The sequence below is a fragment of the Lemur catta genome, chromosome 11 (genome assembly GCF_020740605.2).
Source record: "Lemur catta isolate mLemCat1 chromosome 11, mLemCat1.pri, whole genome shotgun sequence".
Taxonomy (NCBI): Eukaryota; Metazoa; Chordata; class Mammalia; order Primates; family Lemuridae; genus Lemur; species Lemur catta.
Genome location: NC_059138.1, coordinates 52,638,044 through 52,660,341, shown reverse-complemented (window position 1 = coordinate 52,660,341; position 22,298 = coordinate 52,638,044). Strand labels below are relative to the sequence as shown.

The window sequence follows — 22,298 nt, the reverse complement described above, 5'->3', positions numbered from 1 at the left end:
CTCTCCGCCCTGCCCCTCTAACGCTGTGTCCTGGCGCCCCGTGATTCTCAGGCCGTGATCGCTGGCCATGGTCTCTGCCGGCCCCGTACTACTTGTGCCACAGGCGGAGCCGGCTTCTTCAGGTCCCCTCTCCGGCGCAAGGAGACGGCCGCATGGTGGGGCGCTATTTAGGGGGCGTGGCCAGCGTCAGCCCCCGCCCCGTTCTGTGGCGCGCAGGGTGGCGCGCGGGTGAGCCGGGAGTGGGCGGGGCACTGGGTTTAGTAGAACAGCTGGGGGCCGGGGCCGCCTCGGTACGCCCGTCTTCCGCTTCTCCCGGTCCGTCGATTCGGAGGAGCGGTGGCGACCTCGGCTTCCAGTGTCCCCGGCGGAGTGAAGCGGCAGCGGCAGCCGGGATGGTGGTGTTGGGCTTACTGCAGGCAGGCGGGTCGGTGCTGGGACAAGCGATGGAGAAGGTGACGGGCGGCAACCTTCTGTCCATGCTGCTGGTCGCCTGCGCCTTCACCCTCAGCCTGGTCTACCTGCTCCGCCTCGCTGTCGGCCACCTAGTCCAGCTGCCGGCCGGAGCGGTAAGTGCACCCCCGGGGCCCGGGCGGGGGCGCCGCGGCTGAGGGGGCAGAAGGGCTGGTGTGAGTGGGCTGGCTGCGCCTGGGGGGCGGCCGCGCTCACGGTCCTGTGGCTGGTGGCTGCGACTGCGGCGCTGCGCGACGTGGCTGTGGTGGCGGGCGCATGGCGGGGTGGGGTATGACCCGGCGCCGGCAGTGCTGCTGGTGGGGCTGGTGGTCGCGACCGCTGTGACCTTGCTGGCCTCGCTGCTCGCGGCCGTGATGTCCGCCCTGGGCGTGTGTCTGGTCTTGACCCGTGTCGTGCTTTGGGCGTTTGTGGTCGCAGTGGTGGCTGTGCTGGTGGCGGTGGCTGGACTGGCGGCTGTGGCCCTAGCTGTGACCCCGAGCGCCCTGGTGGCCTGCTGGCTGCGGTCGTGGCGTTGGGGCCCGTGGTGGGAGCCCTATGGGGATGCTATTGGCTGCCGCGGCCCCAGTGTGGTGTGGCCTGTAGCATTGCTCATAATGGCGATTTTTACGTATATTAAGGGGGATGTGTTCCGTTTGGTAGAGTGGGAGTGACTGGAGTGTGGTAAGGGTCTTCCGGGGGTGCTGATAAAGACCATTTTCTCCAGTTAAGCGGCTTTAATGACCACGAGCTTTACACCTCCCAAATATATTGGATGATTGCACCCTTAACAGTGAACAAAGAGTAGCTTTTGAAAACTATGCTTTTAACTAACAATGGAACGTAGAAACTAGTGACCAAGCAGCTTTTAAAATAATTTTTATTTGAGCCATACCAGGCATGAAGCCTGCTATTTTTTCTACACTTGGGAATTTTGAAGAAGTGATATTTGTCTTTGAAAAGACAAAGGTATCTTTAGTGTTTAAAGATTGTTTTAATTGAGGAGTGCTGTGAGGTTGTGGTGCTCCTTTCCTTTTGAGACCACCGAAGATCTGAGGAGTATCATCCTTTTTTATCATTGCAAGTTTGATTTCCAGGAGACTTAGTGTTGTAATGCACAGATCTCATTTTGTGGCATCTAAAGTACCCTTTATGATGAGTGCTAGAGATTTCCTACTACAGCTGATATACTCTCTTTAAAAAATCAGTGAGTCTAGTCATTTGCAGTGAGAGGAGTATGGAATGTGTTGTTTACTCATAAATGAAGCTTCTTAACCATTTCCCTTCTTTCTATACCTCAAGTTGCTATTTGTCTTTTTCTATACCTTTTTTAGGCAAGATTCTGGGACTAAGTGGTGAAGAAACTAGATAGTGGGTCCCAGAGTTACGTGTTCTGTGTGGCTATTCAACCAACTGTGGATCAAAAATATTCAGGAAAAAACTCAATAAAAATAACAATAGAAATATTATAATACAAATAAAAATACAGTAAAACAACTATTTGCATAGCATTTACATTGTATTAGGTATTATAAGTAATCTAGAGATGATTTAAAGTATATGGGAGGATGTGTATAGGTTATATGCAAGTACTGTGCCATTTTATATAAGGGACTTGAGCATCCCTAGGTTTTGGGGTGTGTGTAGGGGGGGTTTTCTGAAACCAATCTCCCATGTACACTGATGGATGACTGTAGTTTGACCTTTTTGTTTTTCATCATTAATGGTTAGAAAAGTTGCCTGGGGCCGGGCGCGGTGGCTCACGCCTGTAATCCTAGCACTCTGGGAGGCCGAGGCGGGTGGATTGCTTGAGCTCAGGAGTTCGAGACCAGCCTGAGCAAGAGCGAGACCCCGTCTCTACTAAAAAAATAGAAAGAAATTATCTGGCCAACTAAAATATATATATATAGAAAAAAATTAGCCGGGCATGGTGGCACATGTCTGTAGTCCCAGCTACTCGGGAGGCTGAGGCAGTAGGATCGCTTAAGCCCAGGAGTTTGAGGTTGCTGTGAGCTAGGCTGACGCCACGGCACTCACTCTCTAGCCCAGGCAACAAAGCCAGACTCTGTCTCAAAAAAAAAAAAAAAAAAGAAAAGTTGCCTGGGACACTAGTGATACTGGCCAGATTCTGGACAATGTCCATGATTTAAAATTGTAGTGCCTTTGTGTTTGTCTATAGTCATTTATCTTAAACTATGTTTTGAGTTTCTGTTCTTTTTTATGATAGTTACTCTCCTAAGATATTTGCAGTCTGACTGTTCTTAAGTTACTTTTGATGCTTCATTTTTTGGTAACTTTTTTTAGTATTAATGGCAAATTTTATTTACTTGTTTGGTCATGAAACTAAACTGGGTTTCTCTTTTAAAATGAGATGAGAACTGAATTTTTTTTTTTGCAGAAAAGTCCACCATACATTTTCTCTCCAATTCCGTTCCTTGGGCATGCCATAGCATTCGGGAAAAGTCCAATTGAATTTCTAGAAAATGCATATGAGAAGGTAAGTTTTCCAAATAATAAGAGTAAATGAAACTAGTTTAGATAAGTGGGTTTTTTTTTTGTCTTTTTTTTGAGACAGAGTCTCGCTTTGTTGCCTGGGTTAGAGTGAGTGCCATGGCATTAGCCTAGCTCACAGCAACCTCAAACTCCTGGGCTTCAGCCATCCTACTGCCTGAGCCTCCCGGGTAGCTGGGATGACAGGCATGTGCCACCATGCCCGGCTAATTTTTGCTATATGTATTTTAGTTGGCCAGATAATTTCTATTTTTTTAGTAGAGACGGGGTCTCACTGTTGCTCAGGCTGGTCTTGAACTCCTGACCCTGAGCGATCCACCCGCCTTGGCCTCCCAGAGTGCTAGGATTACAGGCGTGAGCCACCACGCCCGGCCTAGATAAGTGCTTTTTAAACTTTCTTTTAATGGCAGAACATTGAAAAAAAATTGTAATCTTAAACATATCCCTCAGTATAGGAAACATAAAATTGAAGCTGCTCTTTTACCTTTTGCCATGTCCTGGTGTAGTCTCTGAGACAATACTCAGGCGACCTGTGGTTGTGGCAACTATAGTTTAAAAACCACTGTTCTAAATTTTGTATTCACTGATTATAGTTAAAATTGATTTTAACTGACCTTCATTTTTCTTAACCTTGCATGTCTGGGATTTTCTAACCTGCTGTACACATCTTCTGTGACTTCAGGGTCCACTTGGGTGTCCCACACGACACCATGGCCACTCAAATCTTTGCCCTTTTTCTCTGTAATGAGCTTTCTTGTACCGATTCAGCCATTTACTTCACAGTCTCACTTTGGACTTGTCCGTCTTAATTGTTTTACCTCTACAGTATTAATGTAGACACCCTATTCTTAGCCTACTTTTGGTTTGCTTGTGCAGCTCCTTCAGTTATAACCATTCCCTGACCTCAGTAGATCTTCCAGTCCATTGTCCCATTTTTCTTTCTTTTGATCTATCAGTCTCCATTCTTCATTTTCCTCCATTTTCCACATTGGGTCCATGGTCCCTCATTTTAGTTACACTCTTGCCAATATTGTACCTTAAATTTCCCTGCCCTTGGATCTTTTTGTTGTTCTCAAATGGCACAACTTCAGCCTTGAAGAGAACCAGTTATTTTCTTCTTCCCTGCGCCATATTCTTTACTAATTTTGTAATTGCCTACTTTGAACATAGTTTTAATATTGCTCAACAATCCTGTTATATTCCTATGATTGGCTTACTTTTCTAGTCACCACAATGACTAATTCAAACCTTCACTTTTGTAAACTTGTGAATCTTTCTACCTCTCCATCAAAGCAGATGACTTTGTCTCTCCTATTTAAAGAGGGATTAAAAATCATCCAATGGGAACTCCTTCATGTTCTCAATTTCAAACATACAAACCTACTTATATAATCCTATTCTTTGTCCTTCCTATCACAGTAATAATTATAAAATACTTAACTTTGTGCCTAGTCCTTACTTAGCTGGAGCTCCACAAAAACCTTTTCAGATTTATCCATTTTATAGATGACAAAACTGAGAAGCAGAGAGGTTATATAATTTGTTCTTAGGCTCACTGCTAGATAGTAGCCAAGCCAGGATTTACACATGGTCTGGTTTCTGAGCTTATGCTTTTAATAATAATAATAATAATAATAGAAAACAAGTCATTAAAGTACTAGATAAGCCAAGGCACTTTTCTCTGCCCTATGTAAATGTATATATGTGTGTGTGTGTGTGTGTGTGTGTATAAAATTAATCTTGACAGCAGATGATTGTGAGGTAGGTACCATCGTTATTAGCACTGTTTTATAGGTGAGGGAAAGTAAATCACAGAAAGGTTAAGTTCTCTGATGATAGTAGCAAGGTCACACTGCTGAGGGGTAGAGGAGCTGGGATTTGAACCCAAGCAGTCTGGCTCCAGAATCTCATATCATAGTTTACTGGGTTCTACTGCTTTGATTTTATTATACTATATTTTGCATCCTATGGGAGGCTGACCTCTCCATTCCTCTTCTTTGTCTTGGGAACCTTATGCTGTTATTTTTTTTTTCTCAATGTGTAGTTGACTTCCTTTTCTGTCTTTCTTTCTTTTTTTTTTTTTTTTTTTTTTGAGACAGAGTCTCACTCTGTTACAGCCTGGGCTAGAGTGAGTGCCATGGTGTCAACCTAGCTCACAGCAACCTCAAACTCCTGGGCTCAGCCTCCCGAGTAGCTGGGATTACAGGCATGCGGCACCATGCCCGGCTAACTTTTTCTATATATATTTTTAGCTGTCCATATAATTTCTTTCTATTTTTAGTAGAGATGGGGTCTCGCTCTTGCTCAGGCTGGTCTCGAACTCCTGAGCTCAAACGATCTGCCCACCTCAGCCTCCCAGAGTGCTAGGATTACAGGCATGAGACACCACGCCCGGCCAGTTGACTTTTTCACCTGGATCTTTCCCTTTTTCTCTGAAAAATTTTCAAGTGTCACCCATTTAAAAACTTCCTTAATATGGCTGTATGTATGTATGATCTAGGCGCTGCCTTATGCTCAACTCTCATCTCAGCTCTCATCCTTCCTCTCTTTGTTCCTATTAAGCTAACTCCTGCTTATCCTTCAGGTCTCAGCTCAGGTGTCCTTTTCTATCTTAGGTCTCTCTTTTATAGGTTCTCTCATCACAGAGTTGCATTGCTTTATGTTATACTTGTCACATTTGCAATTTTACATTGGTTAATGTGATTGATTAATTTATATCTGTTCCAATAGACTAAGCTTCATGAATCAGGAACAGTATTTCTGTTCGTGATTATATCCACAAATCCTAGTCTTCAATCAGAAAACTCCTAGGGGGAAAGCATTTAACACCTAACCAGATTAACAAAAAATAAAAAATGAAATCATTCGATGTAGCTGAGATAGTGGTAAAGCCAATAAGCAAATAAACTAATAGTGTTTTGACATAGCAAGTACTATAGAAAAGGTCATATTCTTGGGCTACTCCTGTAAATTTATTTTTAACCAAAGGAGAAAAAAAAAATCTATATTGAAAGCAGAATAAAAAGTTGTATTTATATTACATTTGCAACTGGATAGATGTAATTATAAATTTGGACAAAGATGGGAGCAGGGGAGTATGGCAAGGTGAAAAGAATTGCATTAAAGTTTATGTATGTTTTATTTTTTCAACAATGTATTGTTTTGTGATTTAAAAAAATTAGTGTCTTAGTGCTACTTTTTTTTTCTTTTTTTTTGGTAACATCAGTATGGGTACTTTTCTTTTTTTAGTATGGACCTGTGTTTAGTTTTACCATGGTAGGCAAGACATTTACGTACCTTCTGGGGAGTGATGCTGCTGCACTGCTTTTTAATAGTAAAAATGAAGACCTGAATGCAGAAGATGTCTACAGTCGTCTGACAACACCTGTGTTTGGGAAGGGAGTTGCATATGATGTGCCTAATCCGGTAGGTGACACTGTTGTTGTGAATAAAGACAAATCTATACTTTAATAGTTACAGCTAATGTGTGCTATTCTACATTTAAAATGTAGAAATTATTCTTTGGCTTAAAAATATGAAGAACCATGAGACCTTTAAAAGAAAAAAAGCCATGGTTAACTGATAAGGAATTGGTATTTTGTTTTATACTTGTTGGCATGGACTAAGCGATTTTAAAGGGCTTTCTGTACAAAGAAATGCAATTAATGATAACCTTGCATATTGGGATTTAATTTGAGAGGGTAATAAGAAAATCCCATTATTTCATCAAAAGGACTTCCTACCTACCCACTCTGCCTGAAATTCTAGCATAAAAGCTATTTTGAGTTAGAGATTGCTGATGTTAGAGGTCCTCTTTTTAATGCATTATTTCAGGTGTGGGGTATGTTTGTGTGTGTGTGTTTTACCCTCAAATTCAAATATTACAGTAAGTTGATACAGAATAGAAGTCAGATATTTGGCCCAACTGCTTTGGTGTGGGCTATGGCTGTGAATGTAACACACATAACCCAGTACCCTAGAGTAGCAATTAAAAGTTAACATTAAATGTTGTTTCTGGGGATGGTGGAGGGATGGCGGAGGGGGAGGAATCTCCTCAAGACCAAAAGAAAGGGCCCTGGAAGATCCCTCTGCTCAGATAGCCATTCATTTTCTCTCACAGCTTATTAGACTCTTAAAATATAAATGCCCCCAAAGGGTTAAACCATTAGTTATCTTAGTGTTACATAGTTGTAATAACCTAAATGGATCTTATGATAAAACAAACATGTGTTTTAATGCAATATATGCTTAATTTTTTTTTTGAAGGTTTTCTTGGAACAGAAGAAAATATTGAAAAGTGGCCTTAACATAGCCCGCTTTAGACAGCATGTTTCTATAATTGAAAAGGAAACAAAGGAATACTTTCAAAGTTGGGGAGAAAGTGGGGAAAAAAGTAAGCCAAACATTTTACATTTGTCCCATTCCTACTTTTCTGTGAATAGAAATCTAAAGTATGTATGTGTGTAGTGTATTTAAAAGAAACTACAATGTATGTGAAACTACCTTGTGTTTAATGAGAGGGACATGTTACCACTTTGGGGTTGTAACTGAGAAATCCAGTCTTTATACTGGACTGCAGTCGGTATTGCCTTCACAGGCAATTGCTGTGCCCATAGTAGGAAGCACCATCTGCCCACAGGGCACCAGGTCACCACATTCTAGGTCTGGTCTTTAGCTTTTATTAAAGGTCAGAAACTGTTTTTAGTATACCTAAAGTTGGCATGATATATTTTCTAACCATACAAGAAGCTGATGTGTAAATTGGAATGCCAGTTTAATAAATACATGTGAGATATATAATTATAGCACCTAGAAGACCAGAATATTTGCAGATCTCTTTATGGGGAAATCTAATTGGAAAGCCAAATGATTGGAAATTCATTTGATAAATGTGGAAATAAAGAACCAGGGAATTAATTAGATAATTTTTATGACTTAAGTGTCATCAATATGTGCTTGCCTGATGAATCTGTCTCTAGTGTTGGAGTATACCAACTAGTGGTTAGTTACAGTTTTCTTTTATATATGGCTAAGACTTCAATTTTTAGTCCTGATCATCCTACTTTTGATCTGGGGAATAATGTAATCTTCAGTCTTTGGACTGCCGTTCCATGGGAAGTGCCTCATTATTGTCCTAATATGTGTTATAAATATATTTTGCTGCTTTTGTTATACTGTGACCTGGAAATCAGATAACCACATTTATTTTTATCTTTTTTCACAATAATGAAGAGCTCATGAGTGAGGTTTAGAGATGCCTTCGTGGCATCTGTTTTGTCTATCATAGGGGCAGGGTACTTCCCATAATTTGGTCTATTGCCTCTTTCTTCAGTGTTGTGCATAGCCACATATCTGTCTATAGACTTTTTTTGGTGATGTGAACATGATCTTGTTTGTTGAGTTTTTATTCTTAGTTTTCCTTCATAACACTTTTATATTGTCAAGAAAACAGAATATTTCAAAAGACTTCTTAGAAATAGTAATGGGAATGATCTTTCTTCCCCTAGATTTGTTTGAAGCTCTTTCTGAGCTCATAATTTTAACAGCTAGCCATTGTTTACATGGAAAGGAAATCAGAAGTCAACTCAATGAGAAGGTGGCACAGCTGTATGCAGATTTGGATGGCGGTTTTAGCCATGCAGCCTGGCTGTTACCAGGTTGGCTGCCTTTGCCAAGTTTCAGGTATGGATAAAGAAGACACTACACTTGGTTATGTGCCTTTGTATTATTACTATAGTGTTAGTATGCTTTGCTTTAACAAAGATAAAACTTAAACAGCTAAAACATACAAATTAGGGGAGATTATGAATCACTATTCTTCTATAAGAATTCAAGACAGGTTTTCTTTATATAGTGAGCTCATTTAAGTAAGTTTCAGCTTATTAAGAAGGTGATTTGTTGTCTGTTTAGTATTTTGAAGCCTGCGTATCGCACATGTTCCTGGTACTCAGGAAGGTCTCTGAACCTAAAAGTAATATAGCCCTCCCCCAGGCACTTGTTTGAAAGTCTTTGATGGCTTTATAGTGTATTGTGAAATTTCTTTCTTTTGAATATTTGTGCCTTTACTTAATTTTCTGTTTATCACCATGCCAGCTGTGCTGTGATTTCCTTAAGGGCAGGAACTGTCTCTGATACAAAAAAATATAGCTCTTAGGACTTGATGTATAGCTTAGTGTCTTGCGTATTAGGTTTTCTGTATCTTTGTTGATTCTTTTTTTTTTTTTTTTTTTTTTTGAGACAGAGTCTCACTCTGTTGCCCTGGCTAAAGTCCTGTGGCATCAGCCTAGCTCACAGCAACCTTAGACTCCCAGGCTCAAGCAATCCTCCTGCCTCAGCCTCCTGAGTAGCTGGGACTACAGGCATGTGCCACCATGCCCGGCTAATTTTTTCTGTATATTTTTAGTTGTCCTTATAATTTCTTTCTATTTTTAGTAGAGACGAGGTCTTGCTCTTGGTCAGGCTGGTCTCGAACTCCTGAGCTCGAACAATCCGCCCACCTTGGCCTCCCAGAGTGCTAGGATTACAGGTGTGAGCCACCGCGCCTGGCCTGTTGATTCATTTCTGTGTTTAGGTGAGAGATGAGGAAGAGTTAATTTGGCACTCCCTTTTCCTTCTGTTTCTGATCCCTCTATCTATTTACAGCATAAAAGGGGGATGGAAGTAAAAGGGAGACCCAGGAGAGGTTCTCTGAAATTCTCTGGAACTCATCACCTTATATTTGTAAGGAACTTTGCAGTTTCAAAATATTTTTATATATATTATGTTAGAACACCCAGCATAACCCTTGGCCCATATTGGGTTCTCCATAAATGTGCATCGAGCCTATTTCTACCTCTCCTATCTCCTGGATGAAGTCAGAATTCTTGAGTTTGGTATGATAGGTCCTTCCCACTCTAGCCCTGTCTTTCTCTGTTTCACTCATACCCAACTGATTTAACCAGATTATTCCATACACTTTCTTAAACAGACCTTATGTTTTCCTGGCTGTGCTGTATTCATACTGTTAAGCTTCAATGTCTTCTTCCCATCTGTACATATGATCTCAGTTGATCCTCAGCAACAGTCTTGTAAGTGAAGCAGGGCAGGAGTTTTTATTATAAGGCTTGGTTTAAGAGAGGGGGCTTGGAAGTCAGATTGTCTGGTTTTTAGATTCCAGCTCCGGCGCACTTTATGTGATCTTATGTAGGTAGCTATAAATTGAGAATAATAGTATCTACCTTACAGGCAGATAAAGTGGGTAACTTATGAAAAACACAACACAGTACCTGCTACAGAGTGAGCACCCTAGTTAAAGGTAAAATTATAGGAGTGGAAGCTTGTGTTCTGAATCTACTAGTATTTTTGCCCCCTGCAAAACTGTTGTATTAGAAAATAAAAAGTAGGATCAAATCGTGTAGAAGAACCAGAGTGACTGTTCTGCTTCAAGACTTGATTGGTGTTCAAATTGGAATTTCATGTTAATTTAAGAATATTCTACTTTCTGTGAAACTGGAAAATGCTTCTAAAGGAATTTCTTGCTTGTTTTAGGCCTTTAGTTTGAACATAGGGAATGTGTTAAGAATCTTGGAGATATATATATATTTAAACACATTTCTTTCCCTCAAAGACAGTGAAAATTTTCAATGATGTAAGGTTTTCATGACTACTTATTTTTTTCTTGGTTCTGAGTTTTTGTCAGTTATTTTAGAGTCATTCAAGTTTATTAAATAAGGTTGCCTTAAGCTAGGTCCTGGTTTTAAAAATGAATTTGATCCTAGAAAGTATTGCTTTATTTTAAAAAAATCATTATTTTTGAATTCTAGACGCAGGGACAGAGCTCATCGAGAAATCAAGAATATTTTCTATAAGGCAATTCAGAAACGCAGAGAGTCAGAAGAAAAAGTTGATGACATTCTTCAAACTTTACTAGAGTCTAAGTACAAGTAAGAGCTGTTTAGATCACATGTTAAGCTGAAGTAGGAAATTATATATTAAAACATAGTTAAATAATATTTCTAGTTAAAAAATGATGCTGGCAAAAGAAGGTGGTAGCTATGATTCTTGGACTTTTAAAATTGTTGAGACATAAATTACTGGGATCTTACACTTTACTAGAATTCCAGTGACTGGGCATGGTAAAAGTTTACTAATAAACTGTAATGAAGTCTTGTAATCAAAATCCTGTTTTCTGCTGGTCTCTTTTCTAAGGCGGGGTGGGGATCCCTCTGACTTGTGATAGGCAAATGCAAGAGACTAATTAGACCTGAAAAATGTATTCATTATGACACTTTATTTAAAGGTTGAGGCATGAAATGTGTCTGCCAAAGTGTTAAATTTGTGTGTGTGGTTCATTCCATAGGGATGGGCGTCCTTTGTCAGATGATGAAGTAGCAGGGATGCTTATTGGACTGCTCTTGGCAGGGCAGCATACATCCTCAACTACTAGTGCCTGGATGGGCTTCTTTTTGGCCAGAAACAAAACACTTCAAGAAAACTGTTATTTAGAACAGAAAACAGTCTGTGGAGAGAATCTGCCTCCTTTAACTTTCGACCAGGTTCGTTGGATTTTTCAGTTTCATTACTGCTTTATGACTTTGGGTATCTGCAGTTAATTTTAAAAAGGGACAATTTGAGGTTTTTTTATATATCTTAAATTGATTAGCACCATTTTCAGATTATTCCCCATAACCTTGCCTAAAATATGCTAATGATACTGCTTCTTGCCATGAAACTTTATCAGATGTTTTGATTTGATACCTTAGGGATCCTCGGCGTTGTTTCTTTGGTACATACTTCTCCGCTTCAAAGTCTGGCTTCTTTAGGTGGAGGATATTATGTGTGTGTTGTGTGTGTTATGAAGTGTAGAAGCCTCTGAATTACCTAGAATTTTACATGTCCAGAATGGCCTGGACATTAGTAGAGACTTTCAAAAGTGGTAGTGGTAGTAATGGGGATTTTGGAAATTCATAAACACTACACCCAGCTTGCTGGGTGGGAAGGAAGAGAGAAGGATTCACTGTACAACCTGAAATTCTATCTTGGAAGTAAACCCTGGTCATATTCTCATCTTGTTATCTTTTGTGTTCTTTCGTTCTTTATTGATATGGTGTATTACATTGATTTCCAGATGTTAATTGTGTTCGTCAGATAAATCCTGCTTTGTTATGGTGCTAGATTTTTATATGCTGCTAGATTCAGTTTGCTATTTTGTTGAGGACTTTTGCACTTATATTCATAAGGAGTACTGATCTGTAGTTTTATTGTGATGTCTTGGACTGGTGTTGGCATCAAGGTCATACTTGTTTCATAGAATGAGTCTGAATGTGTTTCCTTTCTCTTCCATTTTTTGGAAGAGTTTGTGAATGATTGGTGTTAATCGATTCTTTTTAACATGTTTGGTAGAATTTACCAGTGAAGCAATGTGTGTCTGTGCTTTTCTTTGTGGGAGTTTTTTGATTACTGTTACAACTTATGTGTTTTAGGTCTGTTCAGATGTTGCATTTCTTATGTCAGTTTTAGTAGTTTGTGTTTTTCTAGGAATTTGTCCATTTCATCTAGGTTACCTAGTTTGTTGGCATAAAGTTGTTGATAGTATTCTCTTATAATCCTTTTTATTTCTGTAAGATCAGTAGTGACAGTGATGTTCCCTCTTTCATTCCTGATTTTAGTAACCTTTTATATCACAGCTTAATTGATACGTAATTCACATACCATAAAATATATCCCTTTACAGTATATAATTTAGTGGTTTTTAGTATATTCAGAGTTGGGAAACTATCATCACAATTTAATTGTAGAATATTTATAGCACTTCCAAAAGACAGCCAGTACCTATTAGCAGTCATGCTCCATTCCCCCTGACTCTTGCCTCTGGCTAGCAGTAATCTACTTTTTGTCTCAGTGGTCATGCCTATTCTGGACATTTCATATAAATGGAATCATACAATATGTGGACTTTTGTGACTAGCTTTTTTCACTTATGTCATCAGGGTTCATGCATGTTGTAGTGTGTATAAGTACTTAAATCCTGGTTATTGCAGTAATATTTCATTATATGAATATAATGCATTTTGTTTATCCATTCATCAGTTGATGGATATTTGAGTTGTTTCTACCTTTTGGCTATTAGGAATAATGCTGCCCTAAACATTTGTGTACTGATTTTGTGTGGATATATGTTTTCAATTTGGGAGGGTACATACTTAGAAGTAGAATTGCTGAGTGATATGGTAACTTTGAGGGACTGCCAGAGTGTTTTCCAAAGTAGTTACACAACTTTCCAATTCCACAGTGTATGAAGGTTCTGGTTTCTCCACATCCTCACCAAACTTGTTACCTGACTTTTTGATTATAATGGGTATGAAGTGGCATTTCATTTTGTTTTGCATTTCCCTGATGACTAATGATGTTGAGTGTCTTATGATGTGCTCTTTGACTTTGGTATGTCTTTGGAGAAATATCTTCTCAGATCCTGTTTCCTTTTTAAAAGTGGGTTATTTACCTTTTTATTATTGAGTTGTAAGAGTTCATGTATTTTCTCTTGATGTACTTTTGCTGTCTAAGAAACCATTGCCTAATGGAAGGGTATGAAGATTTACTCCTGTATTTTCTTCTTAGTGTTCTATAGTTTCATCTCTTACATTTAAGTCTTTGATCCATTTTGAGTTAATTTTTGTATATCATGTGAGGTCTTTATTCTTTGGCATGTGGTTATCTGGTTGTCCCAGCACTGTTTGTTGAAAAGACTATTCTTTCCACATTGAGTTGTCTTGTCAAATACCTATCATAGCCAGACATGGTGGCATATGCCTGCAGTTTTAGCTATTTGGGAGGCTAAGGTGGGAGGATTGCTTTAGCCAAGGAGTTCAAGTCCAGCCTGGGCAACATAGCAAGACATTATCTATTGAAAAAAAGGAAATCTATTGTTCATAAATAAATGTAAGGCTCTACTTCTGGACTCTCAGTTCTATTCCATTGATCTATATGTTTATCCTGATGCCATTACCATAGTTTTGTATTAAGTTTTGAATTTGGGAGTGTAAGTCATCTAACTTTGTCTTTTTCAAGGTTGTTTTAGCTATGCTTACTCCCTTTAATTTCCATGTGAATTTTAGGGTCAGCTTGTCAATTTTTGTAGCTGAGATTTGGATAATGATTGCATAGTATTTGTATATCAGTTTGGGAACATTGCCATGTTAACAATTTTAGTCTTTAGATTTATGAACACAGGATGTCTTTCCATTCTTTTAGGTCTTCTTTAATTTCTTCAATGTTTTATAGTTTTCAGTGAACAAGGCTCATACTTCTCTTGTGAAATACATTCTTAAGTATTTTATTATTTTTGATGTTATTCTTTCTTCTGCCAGTTAATATCTGCTGTTGATCCCCTCTAGTGAATTTTTCATTTTTATATTTTTCAATTCCAGAATTTCTATTTGGTTCTTTAAAAAAAATAATCTATTAATTTTCTTTATTTAGTGAGGCATTGTTTTATACTTTAATTCTTTAGGCATAGTTTACTTCTTTGAACTTATTTGTAATAGCTAATTTAAATTCTTTATGTAGAAAGTCCAATGTCTGGGCTTCCTCAGGGACAGGGACAGTTTCTATTAAATTGCTTTTTTACTGTGTGCTGGCCACACTTTCCTTTTTCTTCTTTTTTTAAAATAGTTTTTTTTTTAAACTGTATATTTAAAATAATCTGGTAACTCTAGAAATCAGATTCCCTCCTCCTTGGCTTTGTTACTGCTGTTTTGTTGTTGTTGCTGGTGTTTTGTTGCTGCTGTTTGTTTAGTGCTGTTCCTGGATTAATTATACAAAGTCTGTATTCTTTGTCTGGTGAGGTCACTTTGTTTATTTACTTTAGTGGCTATCTAATATTTGGATAGAGATTTATTGAAGTGCCTCGAACAGTAAGTTTCCCAGGGCTGTGTGTGTGTGTGTGTGTGTGTGTGTGTGTCTGTGTTAGGGCACGGTTATCAACACTCCGACAGGCAGTTAGAACTCTGCCTTAACCTTCACTTCCTGTGTATGCAGGTCAGCCTGAGATGAGAGATTAGAGTCCTCTCAGATCTTACCTGGGTATATGCATAGCTCTGAACATGTGTGCGGCTTTCAAGATTCCCTTATGTCGGAACTTTTCAAAGTCTCCTGTGGATATCTCATTCCCTGGTTTTTCGTTCTAAACTTTTTGTTCTGTCTCTTGATAGCTCCAATTGATATCACCACCTCAAGTACCTGCAGTGGTAAACAATTTCTGCTGATTGTTTTTGACAAATTTGTTTTGGTTTCTGTAGTAGTTTAGGCTGCTGGTTTTCACAGGTACTGTAGTTGCTATGCTGTTGATTTCCAGGGCTACCGTGGATTTGGGGAGAGGAGGATGAGAGTAATACATGTTACACTACCACAAAGCTTGCTGTTCTCTCCAAGATTCAGGTTTCTTTTTCTTGAATTAACTCTCCTTAGATGGTTGCAAGCCTTTGGTTAATTTTCCAGAGTTTCGAAAAAGTTGACGTTGAGATTTTTTGCTAATGTTCTCATTTTTTGAAGGAGTGAATTTTTGTAGGTCCTTACTACTATGCCATTCTTCAGAGTGATCACCTCTCTTCTTATTATCTTGCCCTCCTTTTTCCCATGCTGACCATGGACAGTGATAGAGCATGATAATAATACTCTGAACTTCCACCTAGAATGCAAGCTATCCTGTACTAAACCAAGAGGTTAAAATAATGTTTTATACTGTTAATATATGTTAAATATTTATAAAAATCAGGAAATGCTTTTTCTTTTTAGCTGAAGGATCTAAATTTACTTGATCGCTGTATAAAAGAAACATTAAGACTTAGACCTCCTATAATGACCATGATGAGAATGGCCAAAACTCCTCAGGTAAGTCTCTTGGCTAGATCTACCCCCGTATGCCCCCAGTTTTTATTTATCAAAAAGAGAAAATAGAATAGCATCAAATAAAATTTTTTAAATTAAAGAAGTAGAATCATCACTTCTACATCATTTTGAATTTTATATATTCTAAATATATGAATATTTTTACATAATTGCAGATAGTATACAATCATAAATTGTTGCTAGTCAATCTCTAATGCTAATCATGCTCTGCATTTTTATTTAACAATTGGGGTTTTTAAAATAGAAGTATTTTTTCATTGGTTTTAAAGATAATGTTTTCTTCATTCTTTTTTTTTTTCTCAACCACATTGCATAAAGATAATGTTTTGTTATAAAAAAATTTTAGTATGAAGTGTATAAATCGGACAGTGAAAGGTTCCCTGAAATTCTGCCCCTAACTCTGAGGCATTAGGAGTTTGTGTACTATACACTTCCAACCCAGTGTTGGCTCACTTGAGTTAAAATAGATCTTCATCTTGAGTTAAATCACCTTGAGTGAAAATAAATTTTAGTTGGCCTATCATCTAGCCAGTTTTTAAATATACATACATATATGGTCCTTGACTTATGATGGTTCAACTTGTTTTTAAACTTTATGATGGGGTTATTGGGACATAACCCCATTGTAAATCAAGGAACATTGTATATATGTCATGTATATTAATGTTTTATGACACAATGATCTGATTGTTTGGTAGCACATTTTAAAATTCTCTAATGAAATGTGTTGTTTTCATTTATAGACTGTGGCAGGATATACCATTCCTCCAGGACATCAGGTGTGTGTTTCTCCTACTGTCAATCATAGACTTAAAGACTCATGGATAGAACGTCTGGACTTTAATCCAGATCGCTACTTACAGGATAACCCAGCATCAGGAGAAAAGTTTGCCTATGTGCCATTTGGAGCTGGTAAGATGATTATATTTTAGAATTGAAATATTTGTTCTGACAACATATTTGTCCCTCTTAAGATAATCCATGTGAATTTTATTTATAGATACCTCTCCCTTTCCTCATAGGGACATTCCTACAAACTTTTGTAGGAGTAGAATCTTTTTTTTTTTTTTTTTGTGACAGAGTCTTGCTCTGTTGTCCGGGCTAGAGTGCTGTGGCATTAGCCTAGCTCACAGCAACCTCAAACTCCTGGGCTCAAGCAATCCTTCTGCCTCAGCCCCCGAGTAGCTGGGACTACAGGCATGTGCCACCATGCCTGGCTAGCTAATTTTTTTTTCCATATGTATTTTTAGCTGTCCAGATAATTTCTTTCTATTTTTGGTAGAGGCGGGGTCTCGCTCTTGCTCAGGCTGGTCTCGAACTCCTGACCTCAAACGATCCTCCCACCTTGGCCTCCCAGAGTGCTAGGATTACAGGCATAAGCCACTGCGCCCGGCTACAGTAGAATCTTTTTAAGTTGCAAAAGACATTTCATTTGTACTAAATGGAATTGTTCTCTGAATCCTTATGTAGTGCTGTATTACCTTCTAACCTATCTAGTTTTATTAGGTCTAATTTTTATAGTCCACCCTTGTTTTCCCTTATAATAGTATTTAAAGCTTTTGTGAGTTCTGTTTTAAAGAAAGATTGGAGTTAGCACACCACATTCAGGGAAGTCTTCCAGGCTAACTATATTAACAGACTACCAGCATTTCAGAAAGGAGCAAAGGTAGCCTTTTAAAATGAAGCCTTTTCTGGATTGTTAGTCAACATTTTAGCTCTCTGTGAATATCCTTATGATAAAATGGTCTTTAAATTTGGGCAAGTTGTGTGTAGGCTTGCGAACTTCATTTCCAAGAAGATCCTAAAATAATTTAGGCAGACCCTTGTTCCTCCAATAATTTCTCCGTTCATTAGTACTCTGTATAGGTTAAACTGTATTCTATGACTTCTTATTTAGTCTTTCCAAAGAGATCATTTAAGTAAGAGATGACTTTTCTGTCATTGGTCACTTTTTCCACATAAAAGAAAGTATAAAGTCTTTGGGAACTTCAGATTCTTAACTTTGTTTAATAAATAAATTTAATACTGTGGTATATAACATAATATATGAAAGAATCATAGATTGTTAACATTTGGAAGGGCATTAGTTCTGTAGCCCAAATTCTACTCCAAAGAGGAATAATTTCTAAACTGGTAAATTATCTGGCTTCCACTTGAACTTTACAGATAATGGGTTGCGGGTTGCTCAGTTACCTTATGTGACAACTCATTCCATTTTTGGACGGCTGTCAATTTTTAGAACCTTGTATTAAAGCTCAAGTCTTTCATTTTAAACATCCCATTTATAGATCTCAATTGTGGTCTCTGAAGTTATATCATATGAGATATTTAGATGCAGATATAATGTCTCCTCAATCTTTTTTTCCAATCATTGTGTTAGTTCCTAGGGCTTCCATAACTAATTATCACAACCTTGGTTTTGGAGGCTGGAGGTCTGAAATCAAGGTATTGGCAGGACCACGCTCCTTCTGAAGGCTCTATGGGAGAAGCTTTCCTTGTCTCTTCCTAGCTGCTGGTGGCTCTTGGCAATCCTTGGCTTGTAGCTGCGTCACTCCAGTCACTGCCTCTGTCTTCAAAAGGCTTTCTTCCTTACGGTGTCTCTGTGTCTTCACATGGCCTTCTTATAAGGACACTAGTCAGTGGTTCTAGGGTCCACTCTAACTCTGTGACTTCATCTTAGTTAATTACATATACAAAGATCCTGTTTCCAAATAAGGTCACATTCTGAGGTTCTGGACAGACTGAATTTTTTTTGGGTTGGGAGGCATACAGTTATCACGCTAAATATCTTGTTAAATATCATGTTAAGTGTCTCTGATTTCTTTAACCATTCTTTTACTTTGTAATTTGCTGTTTGTTTCTGCATATAGCATGTAGTAATAATATTACATTTTGTGAATCATCAGGATTTATCTATTCGTCTGTTGATTCTATTAGGATACTTCTAGGTTGTTGTTATTAAAAATAATCCTTTGACAATTTTTCCTCTAAGCCAAGCTTCTGCTTAGTTGTTATATTTGAATATGGACATTTGTAAATGCCCCTCTTAAATACAGCTCCTAGAAATAAGTGCAGTTACGGGCCGAGCAAGTACTGTGCTAACTCAGTAGCAGTTCAGGTTTTTTCTTTTGATGTAAAATTTTACGATGAAATGCTCAAATCATAAGCTGATGTTGTTGAGTTTTGACAAATGAATAATCTTAGTTCAGTCTAATTTATCAATTTTTAAAATGTTATTTCTGGTCATGTCTAAAAATCTTTGCCTAGACCAAGTTATGAATATATTCTGTTCTTCTCTACTAAAACTTAATTATTTTAACATTTATGGTTTATTTCCCATCTTGAATTAATTTTTGAGTATGGTGTTAGATAGGAATTGAATTTCATTCTTTTCCCCATGTAGTATCTAGTTATTCCAGCATCGTATGTTGAAGACTTTCTTTTCCTCATTGGCTTGCTTTAAGCACCTTTGTTAATAATCAAATAAGCATAAAAGTATTTCTGGGCTTTCTGCTCTGTTCCGTTGATCTATTGTTGATTCTTATCCAGTACCATACTGTTTTGGTTGCTGTACTTGTAGCCTTGAAGTCAGATTTGAAGTTACTCCAACTTGGTTCTTCTTTAAGTTTGCTTTGGATATCCTAGGTCCTTTACGTTTCCATATGAATTTTAGAATCAGCTTGTCAGTTTCTACATGTGTATGACCTTTTAAATTTTGATCTCAGTATACATGTCATTTGGGTTTATTAAATCCTTTTTTCTTCCATAAACATTTGTAATGGCATTTGAAGTTTTGATTAGAAGGTTCTCATATTGACTTTTAACCAGGACTCTCCTGAGACAGAAACTAAAAATACTTTATTACATTCTCAAACTAGATTACCATTTTTTTTTTTTTTTTTTTTTTTTGAGACGGAGTCTCACTCTGTTGCCTGGGCTAGAGTGCCGTGGTGTCAGCCTAGCTCACAGCAACCTCAGACTCCTGGGTTTGAGCAATCCTCCTGCCTCAGCCTCTCGAGTAGCTGGGACTACAGGCATGTACCACCATGCCTGGCTAATTTTTGTGTGTGTGTGTGTGTGTGTGTGTGTGTATATATGTTTTTAGCTGTCCATATAATTTCTTTTCTATTTTTAGTAGAGATGGGGTCTCGCACTTGCTCAGGCTGGTCTCGAACTCCTGAGCTCAAACAATCCGCCTGTCTCAGCCTCCCAGAGTGCCAAGATTACAGGCGTGAGCCACCGCGCCCAGCCTAGATTACCATTTGATGACTCAAATCTTCCATAGATTTAACCCACATAGATATTAAAACTCAAAAAATATAATTGGGAAAGTCATTATATGATTAGCCAAGTGCAGTATTCCTAAAACTTGACACTGAAAATCTGGGAGGGATTTTTAATTAATTATTTACATTCTTGTTTTATGTGAAAATAATATATCCTCTTATTATACTATCTGCACATCTGTTCATCTGGAATGTAGACAAATGTTAAACTGATCCTTATGAAGTTTTTTTTTTAATTACAGGGCGTCATCGTTGTATCGGGGAAAATTTTGCATATGTTCAAATTAAGACAATTTGGTCCACTATGCTTCGTTTATATGAATTTGATCTCATTGATGGATATTTTCCTGCTGTGAATTATACCACTATGATTCACACCCCTGAAAACCCAGTTATCCGTTACAAACGAAGATCACAATGAAAAAGGCTGCAAGGAACTAATGATACATTATCACTGTAAGCTGCAAAAGCACTGAAAGAGAATGGAGTTTATGAAATAACTGATATAGTGTAATTTTTATTAATTCTAAAAGCCAGTTTAACTTATCATTTTAATGTTTTATTAACTGAATGGTTCTATCAAATCTAATGGCATTTGAAACATTTTCTAATAGTTTTGATACTTACTGTACACATGTGCTTTAAGGAAGTTCATTAGAAAAAAAAATTGTTCAGGGGATCTAGTTAGATCCTAAATAATATAATTTCCAGGTAGTACATTTAAGAGCATACATAGCTCTTGGCAAGTAAGTTCAGAGTATTCAAATCTTGCATTAGTTCTGCAAGATATTAAATGTTTTAAAAAAGTAAAACAGCACAGTAAGATGTGGAAGTCACAGGTTATTCATTTATCTGGGCAATTTTTTTTGTGTGTGTGTGAGGATGGGAGGGTAGGGAATAAATTCACATCTAAAGCCTTGAATAAAAGGGTATACTAATTGTTTTGATATAATGATAGTCTCAGCAATGGAACTATGTTTGAAAAAAAAAAATCCTTCGAAATTTAACTGAAAGCCTATAGGAAATTGAGAGATCTAGTACCATACTTGGTAATATTTCCTGAAAATAATGTAATTATTAATGCTAAAGACTGTTCATGTCTTGATTTAATTATTAAATATTACATATTTATCAAATGGGTAACTATGTATCTGGTTCTACAAGGTCACATCTGTATGAAAGTCCACAAAGTCCTTAATTTTATTTCTTCTCTTTGGCTTACGGTTGTTCCCTGCTTCCTTTCCAGAATCCAATTAGGGATGTTTCTGTTATTAGTTCTGTTGATTAAAATGGTTATTAACAAACTTTTTTTTAAATATAAAATGTGAGATCAGAGAACTCTGGGTCCTTGGGAATAGTATAATCAGTCACATTATAATTTGATTCCTGAACACAGACTTTATATAACTGGGGACCCAACTATGAGAGATATCTATAATTTGACCATATAGCCTCATCTTCTTACTAGATGAGGCCAAAATGTTTCCCTTATGTATATTACAGTCCTGTTTAAAAGGCTGGAAGACTCATGTTAAACTCTAATTGTAGAGGAAAAAATCTGTTGTTAGATAATTTTTCACATTAAAATTTTCTTTGAGAAAAGCAGACTCTCTATTCGTGGATTTTAAGGTATTTGCTTCAGTGAGCAGAGTTCAGGGAATCTAGGGATTTGGGTGTGGAATATTACATCTTTATTTGCACTAATTTTTTAATCCCAGTTTACTATTTCATTTAGTTCTGAATTCAGGCAACAAACCATACTATTAATAGTATTAGCAGTATCCATGATTTTGTCAGTAGAAATCAGATATTTTCATATTACATTACAGATGTTGCAGACCTCTTAAAGCATCTTTCATTCTCATCACTACTTAGAAATTAGCACTAATTAACTGATTACTTACTAGATTAGCAAGATCTAGTAACCTACTGCTAATCTTATTTGATGCTTTAATCTTATATATATCATAATTTTAAAAAAAGTTTGACTATTCCTATATATAATTGGTATCCTTTTTCAATCCTATATGTTTTATGTTTTTAAAAGCATTATTCTGAGAAGATCTATAGTCTCACTAGACTGGGAAGGAGATTTGTAACACAAAAAAAGTTAAAAACCCAAGGTAAGGCTAGTCTGTTTAGTGTGAACAGTTTGTTTTAGACTTCAAC

The 22,298-nt window shown here is 37.6% G+C and overlaps 1 protein-coding gene across 2 annotated transcripts; it reads left to right on the top strand.

Annotated features, from left to right (window-relative positions):
* Positions 1-21,734, top strand: LOC123647306 (lanosterol 14-alpha demethylase). 2 transcript variants are annotated; one of them, XM_045564666.1, is made up of 10 exons: positions 1-566; positions 2,846-2,944; positions 6,208-6,384; positions 7,225-7,351; positions 8,466-8,640; positions 10,761-10,880; positions 11,297-11,492; positions 15,730-15,825; positions 16,587-16,755; positions 20,372-21,734. In XM_045564666.1, exons 1-10 carry the CDS (start codon positions 153-155, stop codon positions 20,548-20,550), a joined length of 1,752 nt encoding a protein of 583 aa, XP_045420622.1. In that variant the 5' UTR covers positions 1-152; the 3' UTR covers positions 20,551-21,734. The 2 variants fall into 2 exon arrangements, with proteins under 2 accessions (XP_045420622.1, XP_045420623.1); XM_045564667.1 differs by lacking the exon at positions 1-566 and adding an exon at positions 2,653-2,737.
* Positions 21,735-22,298: the final 564 nt, after the last annotated feature.